At 35.1% G+C, this 22,669-nt stretch overlaps 1 protein-coding gene across 1 annotated transcript; it reads right to left on the bottom strand.

Moving 5' to 3' along the window:
- Window positions 1-12,250: 12,250 nt before the first annotated feature.
- Window positions 12,251-21,939, bottom strand: MINAR2 (membrane integral NOTCH2 associated receptor 2). The gene is made up of 3 exons (XM_074208406.1): window positions 21,642-21,939; window positions 18,322-18,558; window positions 12,251-12,448 (listed from the first exon to the last, which is right to left on the bottom strand). Exons 1-3 carry the CDS (start codon window positions 21,804-21,806, stop codon window positions 12,269-12,271), a joined length of 582 nt encoding a protein of 193 aa, XP_074064507.1. The 5' UTR covers window positions 21,807-21,939; the 3' UTR covers window positions 12,251-12,268.
- Window positions 21,940-22,669: the final 730 nt, after the last annotated feature.

The raw sequence follows: 22,669 nt of genomic DNA, 5'->3' as shown, positions 1-22,669 counted from the left end.
ACAGTGGTTTTGTCTGTGCAAAAAGCTTTTTAATTCAATGTAACCAAAATTATCTCTTCCTTAGTCATTAACTGCTTCCCTTTCCATAGATCTGACAGGTAAACTAGTCCTTGATCTTCTACTTTGCTTATAGCATTGTTTTTTTATATCTAAATCCTGCATCCATTTAGATCTTATCTTGGTATAGGGTGTGAGGTGTTGGTCTAATCTAAGTTTCTTCCTTACTAACTTCCAATTTTCCCAGCAGTTTTTATCAAAGAAAGAGTTTTTATCCCAATAACTGGACTCTCTGGGTTTATCAAACAGCAGATTACTATAATATTTTCTTGCTATTTCACCTAGTCTATTCCACTGATTCACCAATCTATTTCTTAGCCAATACCAGACAATTTTGATGACTGATGCTTTATAATATAATTTTAGATCAGGTAAGGCTGAGCCACCTTCTTTTGTACTTTTTTTCACTGAATCCCTGAAAATTATTCACTTTTTATTTCTCTATATGAATTGACTTATAACTTTTTCTAACTCATTATAGTAATTTTTTGGAATTTTGATTGGTAGGGCACTAAACAGGTAGTCTACTAAACTGCATTCTTGTTTTGGTTCAGCAACTACTCAGTTCTAAGTCTAGTTCAGTTGTTTCTTCTGTGGTTTATACAATCTGCTTTTATATTTCTATTTGGCTCCTTATTCATTGCAATTATTTTACCTTGCTCTCTCTATCTCTACATTCTGACCCTAAGTGAGGAAAAGTTGCTGGCCTAAACTAGATTCTTCCATCTCATTCAGATAGTTATTTTCATTCTTTCCTCTGACAAATCCCCAAATCTCTGCCTGTTATAGACTAGCCCAGCCCAGTCTGCTTGGCCATGCTATTGTTCAAAAATCAAAAATGTCAAAACCCATCTCCATCTTCCCATCATCCCCACAGTCTTACAGCTTGGGATACCAAGATAATGATAGATAACATGTGCAGAATATTTAGGATTTACAAAATGTATGACATGATCATCTTAGGAAAACTGGCAAGAGACGTATCTTCTTGACTGGGGGGGGGGGCTGGAATCAAGAAGACTGGAGTTCTAGTCCAGCCTTAGACACTTTCTAACCAGGTGACTGGGAAAGTCATTTCATCTTTGATTGCCTCAGTTTCCTCAGCCATAAAATGATAATACAAGCATCTACCCCAAAGGGAACTGAGAATATTTGTTGTACTTACAAGGCTTATTTCCTTCATTCTTGTGAAAGTGTTAAGAGAGAGTATTCACAGGCACCTATTTACTCTCTAAAAATTGCAAATAGGCAGGGGAAAATAGATTGCTAGTCCCTTGTGGTGTTTGTTGGGTGGAAAAAAGTGAAAGGTAACATAAAACATAAGAGGAATAAGGATGAAAATACCTTTCTTTCATCTGTGAACAGGAAATCACAAACAAAATAGTTTTGAAGATGTAAAATCTTTAAGTTTTTCATATAACCAATGTAGTTAAAATTAGAAGGAAGGAAGAAGGCTGGGAGAAAAATTTTGCAGATTTCTCTAATAAAGATCTCATTTCTAAGATGTATGGGAAACTGATTCAAATTTACAAGAATTAATAGCACTCTCGGTAGATATATGGTCATTGGATGTGAACAAAAAGCTTGTAGGAGAAGAAATCAAAGTTATCAACAATAGACATGTGAAGAAAATGTTCCAATACACTAATAACTATGTGCAAATTAAAGCAACTCTGAAGTTGTACTTTCCACCCAACAGATAAGCAAAATAAATAAACGAAGGAAATAATAAATTTGCTGGGGGATTTATGGAAATATAGGTACATTATTATACTGTTGTTGGAACTGCTTACTCTTTAACTAGCAATACTGCTACTAGGTCTATACCCCAAAAAGATCAAAGAAAGAGGAAAAGAACTCATGTATACAAAAGTAATACAGCTCTTTTTATGGTGAAAAACTGGGGCAGGGATAAAGGATACTAATCAATTGGGAAATGGCTAACAAATTGTGGTGTGACTAATGCAATACTATTGTGCTACAATAGATAAAAGGAACAGAGCAATTAGGTGGCACAGCAGATAGAGCACTGGCCCTGGAGTCAAGAGGACCTGAGTTCAAATTCAGTTTCTGACACTTAATAATTACCTGTGTGACCCTGAGCAAATCACTCCATTGTCTTGCAATAAATAACTAAATAAATAAATTAAAGGAACAGTTTCAAAGAAACCTGGGAAGACTTCATAAGAAATGGTATAGAGTGAAGTGAGCAGAACCAAGAGAACAATTTATACATTAACTACAACATTGTAAAGACAAATAAATTTGAAAGGCTTAAGAACCACAATTCCATGCTATTCATAGCTCTCATCAGAAAAGAGATCTGTTTTTTTTTAATACATGACCAATGGAGAAATTTGTTTTGCTTGATTAATATTATGTGATTAAAAATATTCAAATTAAAACAACTTACAACTATCACAACTTTCTTTCTCTTCAAGTTTTCTTCCACTAAATGACATGATTATACATGTATAACTATATTAGATTACATACTGTCTCAGGGACTAGGGAGGGACTGGAGAAACAGATAGAATTTGGAACTAAAAACATTTTTTTTAGGTTTTTGCAAAGCAATGTGATTAAGTGACTTGCCCAAGGCCACACAGCTAGGTAATTATTAAGTGTCTGAGGACAGATTTGAACTCAGGTCCTCCTGACTCCAGGGCCAGTGCTTTATCCACTGCGCCACCTAGTCACCCCTAAAAACTTTTTTTTAATGCATGTTAAAATTGTTTTTACTTGTTATTGGGGAAAATTTTTTTTAAATAGATAATCATAGATTTTTGCTAAAAAGGTATCATAGACATGGATTATTATTATTATTATTATTGAATATATATGCCCTAAATGGCATAGTATCTAAATTCTTGAATGAAAAATTGTAGAGTTACAAGAAGAAATCAACAACAAAATTTTACTAGTTGGGGACCTTATTTCTTTTCTCAGAACTAGATAAATCTAATCATAAATAATACAGGAGTTAAGGAGATAAGTAAAATTTTAGAAAACTGAAATGTGATAGAACTTGGAAGAATATTGAATTGGAATAGAAAGCAGAATGCCCATTTCTTAGCTATGCATGGTATCATTACAAAAAACTGATACTGAATTAAAATTTAATAACCACAAAGGAATTCAGAAAAGCAGAAATATTAAATTCATATTTTCTGATCATAATTACATAAAATTACATTCAATAAAGGACCTTTAGAGTATAGCTTAAAAATGAATTGAAAACTAAATATCCTATTCCTAAAAAACCAATGAGTCAAAGAACAAGTCATAGAAACAAAAATTTAACAATGACAACAGCTAGATGGCACAGTGGTAAGCCTAAAGTCAGGAAAACTCATCTTCATAAGTTCAAATCTGACCTCAGACACTTACCAGTTAGTGTGAGTCATTTGACATTGTTTGCTTCAGTTTCCTCATCTTTAAAATGAGCTAACAAAAGGAAATGGCAAACTACTCTAGTTTCCTTGTCAAGAAAGCCCCAGATGGGATCATGAAGCATCAAACACAACTGAAAAATAACTAAACAGAAATAATGATTGTGAGATAATGTATCAAATTTTATATAATACAACCAAAGCAGGGGACAATTTATATTTCTAAATATTTACATCTGTAAAAGAGAGAAAATTCAATTAATTGTGTGAGCAACCAAAAAAATAAAACATAGAAAAACAAGAATAAAAAATCTCCTAATTTGAAAATCTAAATAAAAGTTAAAATAGAAAGTAAAAAATACATTGAACTAATCAATAAAACTCGCACTCCTAGACATTGACTAATTTAATTTTTTTAAAAGAAAGATAAAAATTAAATTAACAGTGTCAAAAATGAAAATGAAGAATTCACAAGCAATGAAGATGAAATAAAACAATTACAAAGAGGGGGTGGCTAGGTGGCGCAGTGGATAGAGCACCAGCCTTGGAGTCAGGAGTACCTGGGTTCAAATCCGACCTCAAACACTTAATAATTACCTAGTCATGTGGCCCTTGGGCAAGCCACTTAACCCCATTGCCTTGAAAAATCTAAAAAATAAATTATGAAGAGCTATTTTGCTCAACTATATGTTAATAAAACTGATAATCTTCATGAAATAGAGGAATATTTACAAAATACAAATTGCTGAAATCTACAAAAAAGTAAATAAAATCCCTAAATAACCCTATTTTAGAAAAAGAAATTGAACAAGCCATAAACAAGTTACTGAAGAGAAAAAAAAACGCTGGAGATGAATTTATAAGTGAATTCTACCAAACACTTAACATTTAATTCAAATACTACATAAAATGTTTGCTAAAATAGGAAAAGTCCTAATTCCTTCTGATACAGAATATGGTTTTAATATCTATACCAGGAAGAAACAAAAAGTAAAGGAAAATAAAAACCAAATTTCCCTAAAGAATATTGATGCAAAAAATTAAATAAAATACTAACAAGGACAGTAAAACAACATATCACAAAGATATTACTACCAGACTAAATTTATACCAGGAATTCAGGGTTTATTCAATATTAGGAAAATGATAAAGCCTAACTAACTGTATCACAAACAAAAACAATAAAAACCAGACAATTATTTCAATAAGATGAAGAAAAAAGTTTTGATAGAATACAATATACATGTCTGTTAAAAATAATAGAAAGCATAGGAAACTTTTCTTTTTTTCTTTTTTTTTTTTGGAGACCATCAGTTCTTGGTCTGCAGTTAGATAGCATTTTACATCATCATTTTTGTGGATCATTATATTGATCAGAGTTGCTAAGTCTTTTACAGTATATTATTATTATTATTATTATTATTATTATTATTGTTATTATTATTATTAGTATTATTATCATTATCATTATCATTATTATTATTATTACATTGCTGTTACCATGTACGTTGCTCTCCAGTTCTTTTCCCTTCACTTTTTATCAGTCTTTTCAGATCTTTCTTAAACCATCCTCATTTCTTACAGCACAATAGTATTCCATCATAACTTGTTCAGTCATTGCTTAAATGATGGCCATCTTCTCAGTTTCTAATTCTTTGCCACCATGAAAATAGCAGATGGAAATATATTTTTTAAATAGTATAGGTTCTTTTCTTTTTTCTTTAATCTCTTTGTAGTATAGTAGCAATATTGTTGAGTCTGTAGGATAGACACAGTTTTATAGCTCTTTGTACATAGTTCCAAATTATTCTCCAGGACATGGCAAATAAAATGAAACAGGTAAATTCAGACTTTTTTTCAGGCAAGATAAAAGTTTATTAACAGTGACTCATATAGGGGGCATCTAGGTGGCACAGTGGATAGAGCACCAGTCCTGGCCCTGGAGTCAGGAGTACCTGAGTTCAAATCCAGCCTCAGACACTTAATAATTAACTAACTGTGTGGTCTTGGGCAAGCCACTTAACCCCATTTGCCTTGCAAAAATCTAAAAAACAAAAAAAAAACCAAAAGCAATGACTCATATAACCATTAATAAAGTGGGCCCAACTGACCTCCACAATTATGCAAATCAATCCAAAGGGAGGAAAAAGACTATTTTTACTGAACCTGGAAAGGAGACAAAGGTCAGGTAGTTGGCAAGCTTTATGATTAGATGTAGCTGGGGAAAGGGGGTTGACCCTCAAGTATGGTTGATCACACCCATCTCTGACAATTTAGTAATGGTACTTCCTTTTTGAGGACAGTTATGTGGCAAAGAGTGTTGGGCCTTAAGATAGGAAGTTATTTTTGTGAGTTTAAATCTGTCCCAAGATATTTACTAGCTGTTTGACCCTGGAAACTAGCTGTTTAGTCCCATGGAAGATCAAAACACATACTCAGATGATGACAAAATTGAATCTTCTGTATCCAAAACCTCCAAGAGAAACAGAAAATGGGTTCAGACTATGGAGGAGCTCAAAAAAGACTTTGAAAAGTAATTAAAGGAAGTGGAGGAAAAATTGGGAGGAAAAATGAGAGTGATGCAGAAAAATCATGAAAACCAAATCAACAACTTGATGATAGAAATACAAAAAATGCTGAAGAAAATAATATGTTAAAAACCAGTTTAGGCCTAATGGAAAAAGCAAAACAAAAGACAAATGAGAAGAATTGCCTCAAAAAGCAGAATTGGTCAGCTGGAAAAGGAGATAAAAAAGCTCTCTGAAGAAAATAACTCCTTCAAATGCAGAATGGAACTTTATAAAGGAAGCTGATGACTTTGCAAGAAATAAGGAAGAAATAAAACTCTTCCCCCCTGCAAAAGCCAAAAGTTAGAAGAAAATGTGAAATATCTCACTGGAAAAACAACCAACCTCAAAAACAGATCCAGAAAAATAATTTAAAAAGTGGGCTATTTGAAAGCCAAGATTGGGAAAAGAGCCTACACTTCATTTTTCAAGAAATAATACAGCAAAATTGCCCTGAGATCCTAGAAGCAGAAGGTAAAATAGAAATTGAAGGAATTCACTGGTCACATCCTGAAAGAGATCCCAAAAGAAAAACTTCCAGGAATATTATAGCCAAATTACCAAACTTCCAATTCAAAGAGAAAATTCTAAAAGCTGCCAGAAACAAATAATTCAAGTACCAAGGCTCCATAGTCAGGATTACACAGGATCTGGCAGAATCGACATTAAGGGCTCATAGGGATTGGAATATGATATTCTGGAAGGCAAAAGATCTTGGTTTACAAGTGAGAATCAACTACCCAGAAAAACTGAACATCCTCATTCAGGGGAAAAGATGGACTTTCAATGAAACAGGGGACTTTCAAACTTTCCTATTGAAACAACCAGAGCTGAAGAAAGTTTGATCTCCAAGTACAGGACTCTGGTGAACCATGGGGGGGGGGGGGGGGGGGGGAATGAGAAGGACTAACTATGAGGAACTTAATGATGTTGAACTGTTTGTATTCCTGCATGGGATGAAGATATTAATAACTCATATGAACTTTCTCATTTATAAGAGCTGTTTGAAGGAGCATATATAGACAGGACAGAGGAAGGAGTGGAATATAATGGTATAATATAATAAAAAGATGGGGTTAATGGGTGATAAAGGAAAGTACTGGGAGGAAGGGAAAGGAGATGAAGAAGCTAAGAAATTTCACATAAGAGTCAAAATAAAAAAGCTTTTTCAATGAAGTGTAAAGGGGGAAGACAAGGGAGAATGAATGAGCCTTCATTCTCATCAGAAATGGCTCAGAACTGATGCTGAGTGAGATGAGCAGAACCAGAAAAACACTGTACACCCTAACAGCAACATGGGGGTGATGAGCAACCTTGATGGACTCGCTCATTCCATCAGTGAAACAATCAGGGACAATTTGGGGCTATCTGCAATGGAGAATACCATCTAGATACAGAGAAAGAACCGTGGAATTTGAACAAAGTTCAAGGACTATTCCCTTTAATTTAGGGAAAACAACTGATATCTTATTGTCTTATTTTGTTATCTCTTATATTTTATGTTTCTTAAGGATATGATTTCTTTTTCTTCACACTCTGTATCAAGGTACAACATGGAAACAATGTAAAGACTGACAAATTGCTTTCTGTGGGGGAGTTGGGGGAGGGAAGCAAGATTGGGGGAAAAATTGTAAAACTCAAAATAAATAAAATCTTTAATTAAAAAAATGGCTTAGAGAGAAAATAATATACATACTTAGTAGGGTGAGGAAATCTATCTTACCCTAGAGAAAGAAAGGGATGGGATAAGGGGGAATGGGGGGGAGGGAAGGGGGGAATAGGTGATAGAAGAGAAGGAAGATTGAGGGAGAGGGTACTCAGACGCAACACACTTTTGGATAGGGCCAGGATGAAAGAAGAGAGAGAATAGAATAAATGAGAGTGGGGAGGAATAGAGTGGAGGTACAGCTAGTAATAGCAACTGTGGGGAAAATATTGAAGCAACTTCTCTGGTGGACTTACAATTAAGAAGGCAACTCACCCCAGAGACAGAGCCATTGGAATTTGAACACAGACTCAAGTACATTTTTTTTGAAGATTTTGAGTTTTGAGTTTTACAATTTTTCTCCCAATCTTACTTCCCTTCCCCCACCCCCACGGAAAGCAATGTGTCAGTCTTTATTTTGTTTCCATGTTGTACATTGATCCAAATTGAGTGTGATGAGAGAGAAATCATATCCTTAAGGAAGAAACAAAAAGTATAAGAGAAAACAAGATCAGACAATAAGATATCTGTTTTTTTCCTAAATTAAAGGGAATAGTCCTTGAACTTTGTTCAACCTCCATGGCTCTTTATCTGGATACAGATGGTATTCTCCATTGCAGACAGCCCAAAATTGTACCCGATTGTTGCACTAATGGAAGAGCAAATCCAAGGTTAAACATCATCCCCATGTTGCCGTTAGGGTATACAGTGTTTTTCTGGTTCTGCTCATCTCGCTCAGCATCAATTTATGCAAATCCCTCCAGGTTTCCCTGAATTCCCATCCCTCCTGGTTTCTAATAGAACAACAGACATACACATACCACAGTTTGCTAAGCCATTCCCCGATTGAAGGACATTTACTTGATTTCCAATTCTTTGCCACCACAAACAGGGCTGCTATGAATTTTTTTGTACAGGTGATGGTTTTTACCCTTTTTCATCATCTCTTCAGGGTATAGACCCAGACCCAGTAGTGGTATTGCTGGATCATCAAGTACATTTTTTTTCTCTCTCTCATTATTCTTGAGGTTTCTCACTTTCTTGGGGGCAGGGAGGGGGGTTTATGTTTACTCTTATAACAAAATTATTGTAATAATAGTAATAATAAATTAAAGTTCACTTTCAAAAAAAAGAAAGAAACCAGGAAGGGTGGGAATTCGGGTAACCCTGGAAGGATTTGCATGAACTGATGCTGAGCAAGATGAGCAGAATCAGAACATTGTGCACCCTAACAGCAATATGGGGGTGATGACCAACCTTGATGGACTTGCTCGTTCCATCAGTGCAACAATCAAGGACAATTCTGTGATGAAGAATACCATTTGGATCCAGAGAAAGAATTGGGGAGCTTGAAAAAAAGACCAAAGACTATTACCTTTCATTTAAGGGGGAAAAAGCCCATTTTCTTACTATGTAATTCTGCTAACTCTTATACTTTATTTTTCTTCCTTGAGGATATGATTTCTCTCTTATTACATTCAACTTGGATCAGTGTATACCATAGAAATATTAGAAGACTGACAGACTGCCTTTTGGGGGGGGGGGAAGGAAGGGAAATTAGGGTAAAAGTTGAAAACTCAAAATAAAAAAAAATTTTAAAGTGATATATCGGGGTGGCTAGGTACAAAGCACTGGCCCTGGAGTCAGGAGTACCTGGGTTCAAATCTGGTCTCAGACTCTTAATAATTACCTAGCTGTATGGCCTTGGGTAAGCCACTTAACCCCATTTGCCTTACAAAAAAAAACCTAAAAAAAAGTGATATATCATGACCAAATATGAAATTGAAAGTTTATGGGAGGTAAAATTTGATTATGTAAAGTTGAAAAGTTTTTGCAAAAATAAAACAAATGCAACTAAAATTAGAACAAAAGTAGGAAGGTAGGAAAACATTTTTAGCACATTTCTCTGGTAAACGTCTCATTTCTCAAAAATATAGGGAACTAAACCAAATTTATAATATTAAGACCCATTCCCCAATTGATAAATGGTCAAGAAGATATGAACAGTTTTCAAAGGAAGATGAAATACTTTTAATAATAATAATAAAAAATAATAATAATACTTTTAAATTACTAATAATTAGAGAATGCAAATTAAAACAATGCTAACACCTATTTTACACCTATCAGACTGAGTAAGAGAGGTAGAAAAGAAAAATAACAAATGTTGAAGGGAATGTGGAAAAATAGAGAAAACTTTTCATAATGGCAAAGTAGATGAGGGATGATGAACTAGTCACAAAAAATTAGATGAGGGGATGTCTATTAATTGAGGAATTGCTATATTAAAGTAATATATACAAGTAATCATTGTCTGGTTTCTGTTTTCCTCTGAAGGAAAGTGGTAGGTAAGAGATATTAGACTAGCAAACTGAATATCTACAGACCCATTGGCTCCAGGATAAGATACCAGACACTGAGGTCCTTTATCAAACCAAACTGTCAAAACATTCAAATTCTATTTAAAGAGAGTGCATCCACATTGTTCAAATGCCAAATATATGTTTGCCTAAAAGATTAACTCTCCCTTACTATACATTCTATGTAGATGTTTTTCTTTTTTTGTATATTGCTCTTAGAAATATCAATTCATGAGGGAAACTATGTCTGCTGGTAGTGGCTTTCTATGATAGAACTTACTTTGTTTTATGAACCATGTACCCTAATCCTTAATGATTAATGTCCTTTCCAAAGACAATGTCATCTCATTTTTGTCTCTGTGTTCCTCTCCCATCTACCACTTGAGTAGACCTCACACCCATAAACTCAGATATATCTTACTCTTGAGTGAAATGATTGACTATAGATGTACATTACTGTATTTAAAGAATATGATCTCTCAATATATAACTCCCCCCCCCCCCTCCAGACTAAGTCTACCAAGCATTCCAATATATTCCCTCCATATTGGGAATCCCTCTTCAATGGGTTCCTTCACTCTCTGTCCCACTTTTAGTCCTTTGGTTTGAGCCTATTCCCTCTGCTATCTCCCTCCCATTCTTTTTCAACTTGTCCAGAGATGATAGGAATCAGTATTCACTGATTTGTCTATGAACTTTATAGTGGTAAAGAACACATTCCCTTCTGTCTTTTAGCTCCTTTCTTCCCATTTATGAAATTCCTTACCAAAAATACATTGATTCCCCTTGAGGGTCAAGACATTTAGTCCAGTATCAGTTTAATTTTTCTGTTTTCACTTCTCTTGTTCTTTACATTATTCCTTATATCTTTAGCTCCTTATATCCCATGTGGCACCTTTATGTTCTGGGGAATTGAAAACTGATATTTTATTTTGTATTATTTTATTAAATCTTAATCAATTTACTATATAGTTTTAGTTACTCTCCCTAAGTGAACTTGAACTCCCTCTGAAATAAGCCTCAAACTGCAAGCTCCGTATTTGTAGGGAGCCACTCTCCATCATAAGAGTAATCATTTTATACATTGCCATCTCAACCACCCTGCTACTACTACATATAAATTTGCCTTAAGCATATTATAATAATAAGAACAAATAACTTGGTCTGTTCTACAGTTTCATTAACAATCACTCTGCATATTAGCTCCCCTTTCTAGAGTGTTTCCCCCCCCACAAAAATTCAATGTAATCAGGAATCAATAAAATGCCTTCTTGGAAAGTGTCAACCAGATTGCAAGGTCCCTGTTCTCCTTTAGGAAGTGCCAACCATGGGACTTTCTAGAGGATGTGGATCATATATTCAACAAACGGTGATGTAATTTAAAGTTAGCAACCTCAGTACTGAACATTCACAAATGAGATATGCCTATGTTGCCCAAGATTGTATAGGCTGATAAGTTCCTCTTTACTGACAATAAAAGAGCTGTCATGATTGTCAAATGCATCCTTGGCTATTAGGGGATAGTGGGGGAAGGTATCTTGGATACCATTTATTGGTAATTGCTAACTTTCTAATAAATTGATCATGCTTGGAATTCTGTGTCTCAGTTTCTCTTTATTGCATATTGATTACAACAATTCTTTCTTTTACCCCAAAAGTCAATTTTTTTCTTTGTTAAAACATTACTCTCCAATGAACTGCAGACAATTTTATGAATTTTATATCATTCCAGTTTTACAGATAAGGAAATAATAGATTAATTGAGGTTGAATGATTTCTCCAGAGTCACACAAGGAATAAACATCTTAAGATTTTAATTCAGGTTTTCCTGCCTTTAGGTTAATCAATCTATTCACAAAAGGCTTCTGTTACTTGCTTTTATATGCTTCACAGAGTTGCTGTCAAGTTCAAATATGATTCTGAATGCAAAGATCTTTAAACATTTTATAGCACAATTTAAATGACTAGGTTTTAGACAACAGATAAATTTCAGACCTATACTCAAAGTCTTACCATCTTAAATGGAAATATAGAGCTTTCCTTCTATTTGCATAATCTTTAAAAATTCAAGTTCACCTTCATGCCAAGGTGGAGCATTGAAGCAGAACTAAAACAAGAATACATATTTATACAAATATTTATTGAAAAAGAACTTCTCCATAGTCAAATGTTACTTTAGCAGATTATTCAAGTAAGGAAATTGCAAACAGTAATTATAGAAACCAATATACAGGTAGCAACCAATACAATCAGGCTTATTCGGCAGTATTTAGATTGCTTCCATTGTCGTTCTTTCTTTTTCAACAAGGCATCATATCCAGGTGTATATGAGTCCCCCAACCAAAACCGTAGATCATTAGGGTTTTCCTAAAAGAAAAATTATAAAATCAACATAATTTCAAGAAATTATTTTGACTAATTATATGCAAAAACTCCACAATTAATAGGGACACATCTTGAAACATTTGAAGACAGAATAAACGGTAAATCTGTTTTTGTGGTTGACCAGCTAAAATCAGAGCTGTCAAATTTCAGATTTTGCTTCACTTATCTAAAGAAGTCAACAAGAAAAACACAACTAACAGCTACTGATAGTTGGATACTGAATTCGGTGAGAGGGAAATCTGAGGGTTTTGAATAACAAAAATATCTGACACATTAAAACCACATCTTTTCCTATCTCAGCAAATTTATCATTATTTGTAAACTTTAAAGTGTTATAAAACATTATTTTTTTTTGGAACAAGTTATTTAACATCTCTGAGTCTCAGTCTCTGCATCATTAACAAAATACTTCTGTTACTTGTACAATCTATCAAACAGGATATGTGTAAAATGAGTGCTTCTTAAAATTTAAAGTGACATGTAAATCTGGTAATACTATCATAAGCTGATTGCAAAGAGCCCATATTTTGAAAAATCTGTATTAGCTTCAGTAGTTTAAAATTATAGAATATATTTTTAACATATAGGTATAAAGAATCTAGGAACTGCTTTATTTTTCTAGATTGTAAAGGTAATAGGAAGATGAACTGGATGAATTACAGATGTTAAGCTTAGAGAAGAGAAGACATATTAGGTGCTTAATAAACACATGTTCATTGGATGATTGATTGACTAATTATGAGGGATGGAAGAATTACCTTCAAGTTTGAAGTTTTGACAGCAAGTATGTTGCTTGAAGCTCTAGGTAATTTTTCTATAAAACCATGTGTCAATTAGAAGTCACAAAAACTTTACCTTGATAAATTGATCTTAGAAAATGCAAGGGAGGGGCGGCTAGGTAGCACAGTGGATAGAGCACTGGCCTTGGAGTCAGGAGTACCTGAGTTCAAATGAAGCCTCAGATAATAATTACCGAGCTGTGTGGCCTTGGGCAAGCCACTTAACCCCATTGCCTTGAAAAATCTAAAAAAAAAAAAAAAAATGCAAGGGAAATGAAAGAATCTAGCTAATATTTGAAAGAAAGTAAAACTCATAAAGTAGACAGGCATTTTAAATAAAAGATTTGAAAATGTGTCCTCTTTTCTTCCATCTTTTCCTTGCACACTGAATGAATAAATGAACTGCAGACAAAAAAGATCAAAAATTATATATATAGAATGATATAATAATGAGAATTGAAATACAGTTGGAATTATTTGCTTTAGATAGGTTTTTCAGTTTATTTTGTTATTCACATGCATTATTTACACACTACAGAGATATTGTTTTAAATGGATAAGATTCACAGATGATAAGAAGTTGACATTCTTTGTAAATGAAGGAAGTTTCAGCCTATTGTTATGGAAGAAATATCTCTTCTCTGAGTTCATGAGGTGGGTAACTACTGCCAAATATACATTTACCACAACGCAGAAATTATGGAGGTGAAAACCAAGGTGTTACTATTCTCAAGCATAGATTCTGGCCTCTGAAAAACTTGGACAATCATGAGAATTCTGACAAGTCTTTTTTTTTTAAGATTTTTCAAGGCAATGGGGTTAAGTAACTTGCCCAAGGCCACACGACTAGGTAATCATTAAGTGTCTGAGGCTGGATTTGAACTCAGGTACTCCTGACTCCAGGGCCAGTGCTCTATCCACTGCGCCACCTAGCTGCCCCCAAGTCTTCTTTAGGTTGTTTTATTTTTTGCAAGGCAAATGGGGTTAAGTGGCTTTTGCCCAAGTCCACACAGCTAGGTAATTATTAAGTGTCTGAGACCGGATTTGAACCCAGATACTCCTGACTCCAAGGCCAGTGCTCTATCCACTGCACCACCAAGCCGCTCCTCCCTAAGTCTTCTTATAGAAAAAAATTTCAACAGAATGTCAGATGAATAATTGTTTCATATATTGCAATTGTGTATATTCCTGTTAGATCATACTGTTGTTGTTTGTTCATTTTTCATTCTCTGAGAGAACCAATGACATCAGTTGGCTAATGTCTTGACTTGCAAATCAATTGGATGTACTGAGGCTGAGTTGTGTAGAAACCTCATTTACTTCTCCAAAGTCATAGGAGTTGACTGGCAATGACCCTAATGCCTCCCAAACTAAGATTCTTCCTAGTCTCAGCACAACACCCATTTAGTAGTTAAAGATAAAGGAAAAATTGAAGCAAAAGATGGTCTAGTTTGCCTTCACAGAAGAATCATTCTGAGGGGTGGCTAGGTGGCGCAGTGGATAGAGCACCGGCCCTGGAGTCAGGAGTACCTGGGTTCAAATCTGACCTCAGACACTTAATTACCTAGCTGTGTGGCCTTGGGCAAGCCGCTTAACCCCAATGCCTTGCAAAAAAATAAACTAAAAAAAAAAAGAATCACTCTGTAAGAGGAAAATCATAATTTTTATTTGCTATTTTGGCTTTCTTGGCAAAGATACTATAGTGGTTTGTCATTTCCTTCTACAAATTACTTTATAGGAGTGGGTTAAGTGATTTGTCCAGGACCACACAGATAGTGTCAAAGGCCGGATATGTTCATAACTGAACCCAGGAAAGCAAGTGAGATTACTAAGAAAGATTTTAATATTGAGAGACAAAAGAAAAGAGCCCAGGAAAGAACCTTGTGGGATGCCCACAGTTAGCATGATATCAGGAAGAAATAATAAAGAAGACTGAGAAGAACAGTCAGGTAAGTAATAGGAACACTGAGACAAAATTGTATCATGAAAACCTAGAAAGGTGACAGTATACAAGGCTGCAGAGAGGTTAAAAAAAAATTAGGATTGATAAAGGACCAGGCTATTTGTCCATTTAGAAATCATGAGTAACTTTAGAAAGAGCAATTTCAGTGATATAATGATAATTGAAGCAAGACAGTAAAAATGCATAGATTCAAGTAAGAAAGGAAATAAAGGCATTGATTTTAAATGATTTTCTAAAGAATTCAGCTGAGAAAGAGAGAAGAGGTATAGGACGATAGGTAGAATGATTTGTAGATGAATGAGAACTTCTTAGGAATAGGAGAGACCTGGGTAATTTTTAGGTATCAGGGAAACACTAGTGGATGGGGGCAATTTTCTAAATATATGAAGGAATGAAATCAAGAATTCATTTAGAATGATTTGCCTTTGCTTTTTAAAATATACATATGTATACTTACCACAAAACTGTCACTACATCTTACCAAAACTGCCACTGTATTTTACCACAAGTATATGTCTGTGTCAATGTTTGTGTATTTGGATGCATATAGATGTTTTGAATGCATATCCAGTGAATGAACAGGGAATGCATATGGTTCCTTTTCCCAATCTAGGCACTTGATGTCTCAGAGGTCAGATGCTTTGATGATGACAAAGCTGCTGGTTGCTTCTTTATCCATGAGTAACTCAGTACTGTAGAACTTTGGTGTTTTAAAACAATTTAATAATATTATTCTTCATCACTGAACAAGAAGAGCTCATGACTCACTGGTCCTTTAAAAGGCAAGTAACTATGATTACTGAGTCCTTCCTTCACCTCCTCCTGCTTAGTGGTCAAGAAGGGGATTGCTTCATGATTTTAAAGGACAAGAGTACTTCAGCGCTAAAGTATACATGGCCAGAATTAGATTGGTGTTTTATCATCTCCAAACCACTCAAACACTGAGCTAGCAGATGTGATTGACCAAAATCAAGAAGGTCAGCTTTGTGCTTCTCCTGTCAAATCTCCAATAACATACAAAATAATTTCACAGGAGATAGAAAAGCTTTAACAATTGGTGGGATATGGAAAAATCTTTTATGGTAGTTAATAAGAATAAGCCTTTAGAAAGCATTTTAAGATTTGCTAAGTATTTAGCAAATTATTTCATTTTATCTGTACAACAACCCTAGGATATAGGTACTATTGTTACATTTTACAACTGAGGAAACTGTGGGAGACAGAGGTTAAAGTTTCTCTGGGTCACATAGTTTTTAAGTATCTAAGGATGGGTTTGAATGTAGATCTTCCTTATTCCAAATAGAGAGTTCTATCCATTGCATTACCTAGTTGTTTTAGCTTAATTGTGGACAGGGCAGGGAATTCTAAGTGTTGGAGGAAAAATAGGAGTTATTCCAGGTATGGGGCTTAATATAAACCAAAAAAAAAATCTGGAAGTCAAATATGTACTTTTTCTTTGTTCAAATTACTTTCTTAGTCTATGCTGTCATTATAGTACAAAGAGCTAATTCTGGTAGAAATATTACACCTTTAGCTGATCTTTGGGCTTCTAATATAATCATGTGATACTTTTTTTCAGTTATCATTTTTTTTTGCAAGGCAATGGGGTTAAGTGGCTTGCCCAAGGCCACACAGCTAGGTGACTGAGGTCAGATTTGAACTCAGGTACTCCTGACTCCCAGGCCGGTGCTTTATCCACTGTGATCCACTGTATCCCGGCTGTCATTTTCAAAGTAATGAAAGAGTCAGGAAGATATCTTCTTGAGGTCAAACCTGTCTTCAGACACTTACTAGATGTGTGACCCTGGTTAAGTCACTGAACCCTATTTGCCACAATTTACTCATCTGCCAAATGAGTTGGAGAAGGAGTTGGCAAACTGTTATAAATGGCTTGTGAATACTTAGTCTAGAGTGATTAAAATGTTTTTTTTATTAAGATATCTCAATAAATGGTACACTTCTCTTAAGGTGGGAGGGGGCCCCCAAAACGTTAGAGGCACTTTCTTTTATTTATTTATTTATTTTTTAGGTTTTTGCAAAGCAGATGGGGTTAAGTGGCTTGCCCAAGGCCACATAGTTGAGTAATTATTAAGTGTCTGAGGTCAGCTTTGAACTCAGGTACTCCAGACTCCAGTGCTCTACCCACTGTGCCGCCCAGCTGCCCCTAGATGCACTTTCAAAAGCTTTGTTCTTACCCCTTCACACCAAACATTGGCTGGGGTCACAAATCTAATTGATACATTTGCCCCCACCCCATAGGTTTCTCCACTTTGCTCTTTATACTAAGGAGCAAGAACAGCTACTTCCTCCCCCAGGGGCAAGGAACAATAGAGCAGACTCCCATTCAACCTATGCAAAGTTGTTTAAACTTTTCCTTTTGTCTTAACTTTCCCCTTCCAGTAAACAGGTGATCTTTTTAGTTTCCACAAAGACCAGACATCCTGGTTTTTGTAATGTATTATCCTCACAGACTTCTGTGAGATTCTGGTAATATTCTTTCTCACCTTAGTGAAAGCAAACACTTGATTCTTTCCCACACAAAGCATTCTAGTATCTTTACCAAGAAAATGCCAAATGGGGTCACAAAGAGTCAAAGAAGATGGAAAAGCAACTGAATAATAACATTTAATAATTCTTAATTTCTCTCAATCTTTTTTTAAGGCAATGAGAGTGACTTGCCCAAGATTACACAGTTAGGTAATTATTATTAAGTGTCTAAGGCTGGATATGAATTCAGGTCCTTTTTACTCCAGGGCTGGTGCGCTTTTCACTGCACCACCTAACTGCCTCCTCATTAATCTTTTTATTTCAGTCTCAAACATAATAGATTTTTGTGTCATGACAATTTTTTTACTTTCTCTGCACTGAAGTTAATTTTGACACAGAAAACAACCAACAGGCTTGTATGAAGAAAAAAAATGAAAAAAAGCAAAACCAAAGCCCAGGCAGGCTACTACAAAAAGAAAACCTGTTTCTTATTCACTGAAGGTGAAACTTCCATTTTTCAAATAATCAGTGTAGGCCCAATGGCAATTTCCTCTGCTATCTGAGATACTAATTGCTCACCTCTCACACAGTTCAGAAGATGAATTTTATTGATTTAACTTAAGTACCTTCAAATAGCCAGAGAGGTTAGACTGCAGAGAATGCTTATCATAGTCTTGGATGGTCCAAGAAGGGATCTGCTTTCTTTCTTCCAAGGCCTCTTCTAGCCTTATGTCCCCATACAAAGGATTATTCTTCAGTTTGAAAGTGGAGGTACTCGGTTCACCCAGAATACAATTGACAGTCATTGGGTCTTTCACACTTGATTTGCTACCAGGCTGCTGAGCAACATTTCTCTTTTCTCTCTGTCAAAGATTTAAGGAAGAAGTCATTTATAGTTCGTTTACCAGACCACTCCAAAGCTGTTACTTTTTTACTCAGAGGGTAAAATGTTAGCTAAAATTTTAACTTTGAAATGTGGGTGATACTTGAAAACCAAATGGAAATGTTAGTCACTAGCCTGACCTTATGAGTTTGGGCCGCTAGGTGGCACAGTTAGGCCAGGCACCGGACCTGGCACAGTTAGGCCAGGCACCGGACCTGGCATCAGTAAGACAGCTAGATGCGTTTAAATTTGACACAGGCATTATCTATGTGACCTTGAGCAAATCACTTAACCCTGTCCGGAAGATGAGATGGAAAAGGAAATGGCAAACCACTCCAGTGTTTTAGGAGTGGGACACAACTGAACAACTGGAATGTCTTTCTCATTCTGGAGTGAGGATATCCCTCCAAGGTGTTGAATATGTGAGACTCAGAAATTGTTCCTAGGAGAGGCCAAAGCCATTTATTAAGAGCTGAACCTTCAAAGGGTTCAAACTCACTCTAGGAGGCTATAGAATCTGAAATGTTCCCACTTTGCAGGGGCAATAAAGGCTAAGCAATAGATGAATTTTTCATGTGGCAAGATTCTGTTAAGCTGTTAGAGTGGTGGATAAATTACTTGGGACAGTGATAACTTTTATATGATTTCATTTTATGATAGCAATGATCATGCTGTGCTTCTACTGCTACTAGGCTGATGCATCTGACTAAATGAATCTAAATTGAACTGGTTGTCCCCACTTTTAGTTCTGTCATTTCCTGGATTTTATGCTGTATATGTTGCTGTGCTCATTTTTGTTGCTTTTAGATCTATCATTTTAAAGAAAGTACAAACATTGTAGTTCTAAAAAGTACATTTTAAAAATTCTTAAAAATATTACTAGGTCTGTTGGTGTGGGGAAGTAGGCATTTTTTTTTCAAAAGTATCCTGCATGCCTGTTATTTCTTCTGGCCTTCTGTCTTTGCCATGCATTTCAAAAGTATACTATAATGCCCTTTTCTTTTTTCCCCTTTTTGGGGGGGCAGGGAAGAGGAGGGTACCACTGTTTCTAATGCCACTCTCCCTTCCCACTTCTACTATTGGGGAAAAATAAGGAAAACAAAACCTTTGTAAAAAGTTGCATGATAAAGAAAAACAAATTCCCACTTTGATTATGTTCAAATATATTTGTCTCCTTTAATTCAAATATATTTGCTTCCTTAATTCTTTATAAACTTGTTCCATTCTGTATCAATCTTCCCAAGTTTATACATTGCTTGCTGTGAAATAATATCCCATTACACTCCTTGACCTAGTGATATCATGTGAGAAATTATTTGTTCCTACTTATATTTAATAACTAATTATTGAATCAGGACCAAAGTTTTCCTCTTTTCTACTTCCTCATCCAGAAACTAAATAGAGAAATGTCTCTAAGAGATTTTTTCCATCAGATTTTTTTTCATGGTAAAATTCTTGTTCATGATGTTCTAGACTCTTTTGGGGTTTTTTTGCTCATTCTCTTGTTACAATATTTTATGCTGGTATATTGTCTTTTAAAGGCTTTATTGAAACTTTCTATTCAAACTTTTAGACTTTTAGTCTTTCTTTTATGTTCCTGATCACTTACCTCTCTGTTTCTTCTGCTTTCTTTTCTTTTTTACCTCATTCCACTTATAGAACTACACAAAATCTGGTTGCTCTTAAGAGTACTAGAAAAACTTAGACAAGTAGACAAGTAGTGTATGTGGAAGAGGCTTGAACATGTATAATTGAGATGCCTATAGGAAATTTGGTTTGAAATATTAAATTAATATTTAATCAGTGATGTTGGATAAGAACTCAGGATAGAGACTAAAGCTAGATATAAATCTGGAAACAATCCACATATAGATGATAATTGAATTCAGAGGAACTGATGAGCTCACTAATGGAAAAATCATAGAGGTCTTTCATAAAAAAAGTCCAGATTCATTACCAAGTTTTCCTACTAATCTGCCCCACAAGTACAGAGGTCTTCTGCCCTCCTTGGGGTGATGATAACCTGTCTGAACTCATTCCCCCTAATAATACTCCCTCATTCCAATGATTGAGAACTTCTATCATTATATAACCCCATTACCCCACCATCTCTCTTAACTTAGTTCCAAAACGCTTATGTTTGATTTAATATATATCTTCCACTCTACTCTGGAATTCCTGTTCATGTGTAACAAACTTGCTTTCATCTTAAAACTTTTCCTTTCTTGTTCCTTCCATCTTCCATTTATTGAGAAAAATGGGAAATAAAATGCAGACTGGATTGAGAGTTCCAAGAATCATTTGTACCTTTCTTGAATAAACGAAACTGTAATAAATGGGAAAATCTGAACTGTCAATTTGAGATTTTCCTGGGCAAAAAAAGAATTTCTCTATTCTCTTTCATTCGACAGAACGGTTAAAAAGTTATCTGTTGTCAAATGTCCCTCAAAATAGAGACTTTATAATAAAATGGTAATTGTTCAAAAATGAATTTAATATGTTAACAATATCTCAAATACTTTTCATATGAGAGAAATAAAGGTTCATTTTAAACTCTTCTACTCCCTATGTTTTCTTTGTTGCAGAGACAGAATTTATCCAAATATTGAATTAGGAGATATTTAGATGGAGAGGTTAAAATGAGTAGAGAAGTGGATCTAAGAAAAGGCATGTGCAAAATTCTAAAATAAGGAACAAGAAAAACTAGAAAGTGACATTAATGTAACATTTAAATGTTGACAGAAGATTTTGCATCTATTATCCTACTTGATTCTCACAAATTCTTTCTCAATTATTTTCCCTATTGACTTAAGGACTTGCCCAGAGTCACACAGTAACTTTCTGAGACAGGATTAGGATGAATTTCTTTCATTCTATATACTGTGACCAAGGTGGTAAGAAAAGAAAGCATCTTGTATGGAAAAAAAAGAGACCCTTCCCAAATGTTACTTTTAAGATCAGTAGTTCATTTTCTGTTCAAAGTCACATGCCTCACAAATAGAGAACTTGATAAGGATAGAGAAAAAGAAGTACCACTTGACTTTACATACTTCTGAGTCTTACCTGTGAGTAGACCAGGTTATGCCAGTGCTGCACAGCTGGATAATTGCCACCTGGAAGCATTGGGAGATTGACTTGAGGAAGGACAGAGTTCTTTACCAAAGATTTCACCTCAAGTTGTAGGAACTTGTCAGGGTGGTTGTTATTTGGCAGAACTGAAAGATCCATATTTTTCTGTGTGCTGAATATAGCTTAGACTGTTGTTTGTATGGTTTCTTCCATTATTGATGTTCCAGTGAAGGATCTCATGGTTGCCTGTAACAATATCTGCCTGGTTTTCAGTTGCAGTCTCCTGAGAGAAATCAAGCCTTGAAATGATATATTAGATGTCAGGTTAGATAAGCAGAGATGGAAGTTTACATTTTGGGTTTTCTGGATTAAACAGGCAGGTTGGCACTTATTATTTGCAAAGACTAAGAGACAGTGGATTAAATTTTACCTACCATGGTCTTATTATTTAAAAAAAGACAAAAGATAGACTTTTTTTTTTTAGTTTTTGTAAGGTAAACCGGGTTAAGTGGCTTGCCCAAGGCTACACAGCTAGGTAATTATTAAGTGTCTGAGACCAGATTTGAACTCAGGTACTCGTGACTCCAGTGCTGGTGCTCTATCCACTGTGCTACCTAGCCACCCCAAAAGGTAGACTCTTAAAGACTCTGAATACTTCCAGAATCCTTCGGCAAATTCACTTGTAAATTTATGTTCTTACTGAGACCTATGAGACTAACTTTTTCCACCTCAGTTTATACCTTAATGTGCCTCTCTAGTGCAACTTCTAATCATGTTCAGGTGTTTGGCACCCCATCCTAAAAGAGGAAATAGTAAGCTTTTGCTTGATGGTCTCTATGAGAGGTCCAGCTCTGAACCCTTAGTATCTACATTCATCTGGTTAGTACACTCACCCCAAACTGAGGAGTCGACTTTTCTCAAATTCTTTAGCATCTTTATGATTCTTGTTGGCCCCTAATAATAAATCACATTGTATCAAGGGTCACTAGGTGTTCCAACTTCCTAAAAGGGGAAGATTAGCA

This window comes from Macrotis lagotis, chromosome X, assembly GCF_037893015.1.
Source record: "Macrotis lagotis isolate mMagLag1 chromosome X, bilby.v1.9.chrom.fasta, whole genome shotgun sequence".
Lineage (NCBI taxonomy): Eukaryota > Metazoa > Chordata > Mammalia > Peramelemorphia > Peramelidae > Macrotis > Macrotis lagotis.
This window is presented reverse-complemented; position numbering and strand designations above follow the sequence as displayed.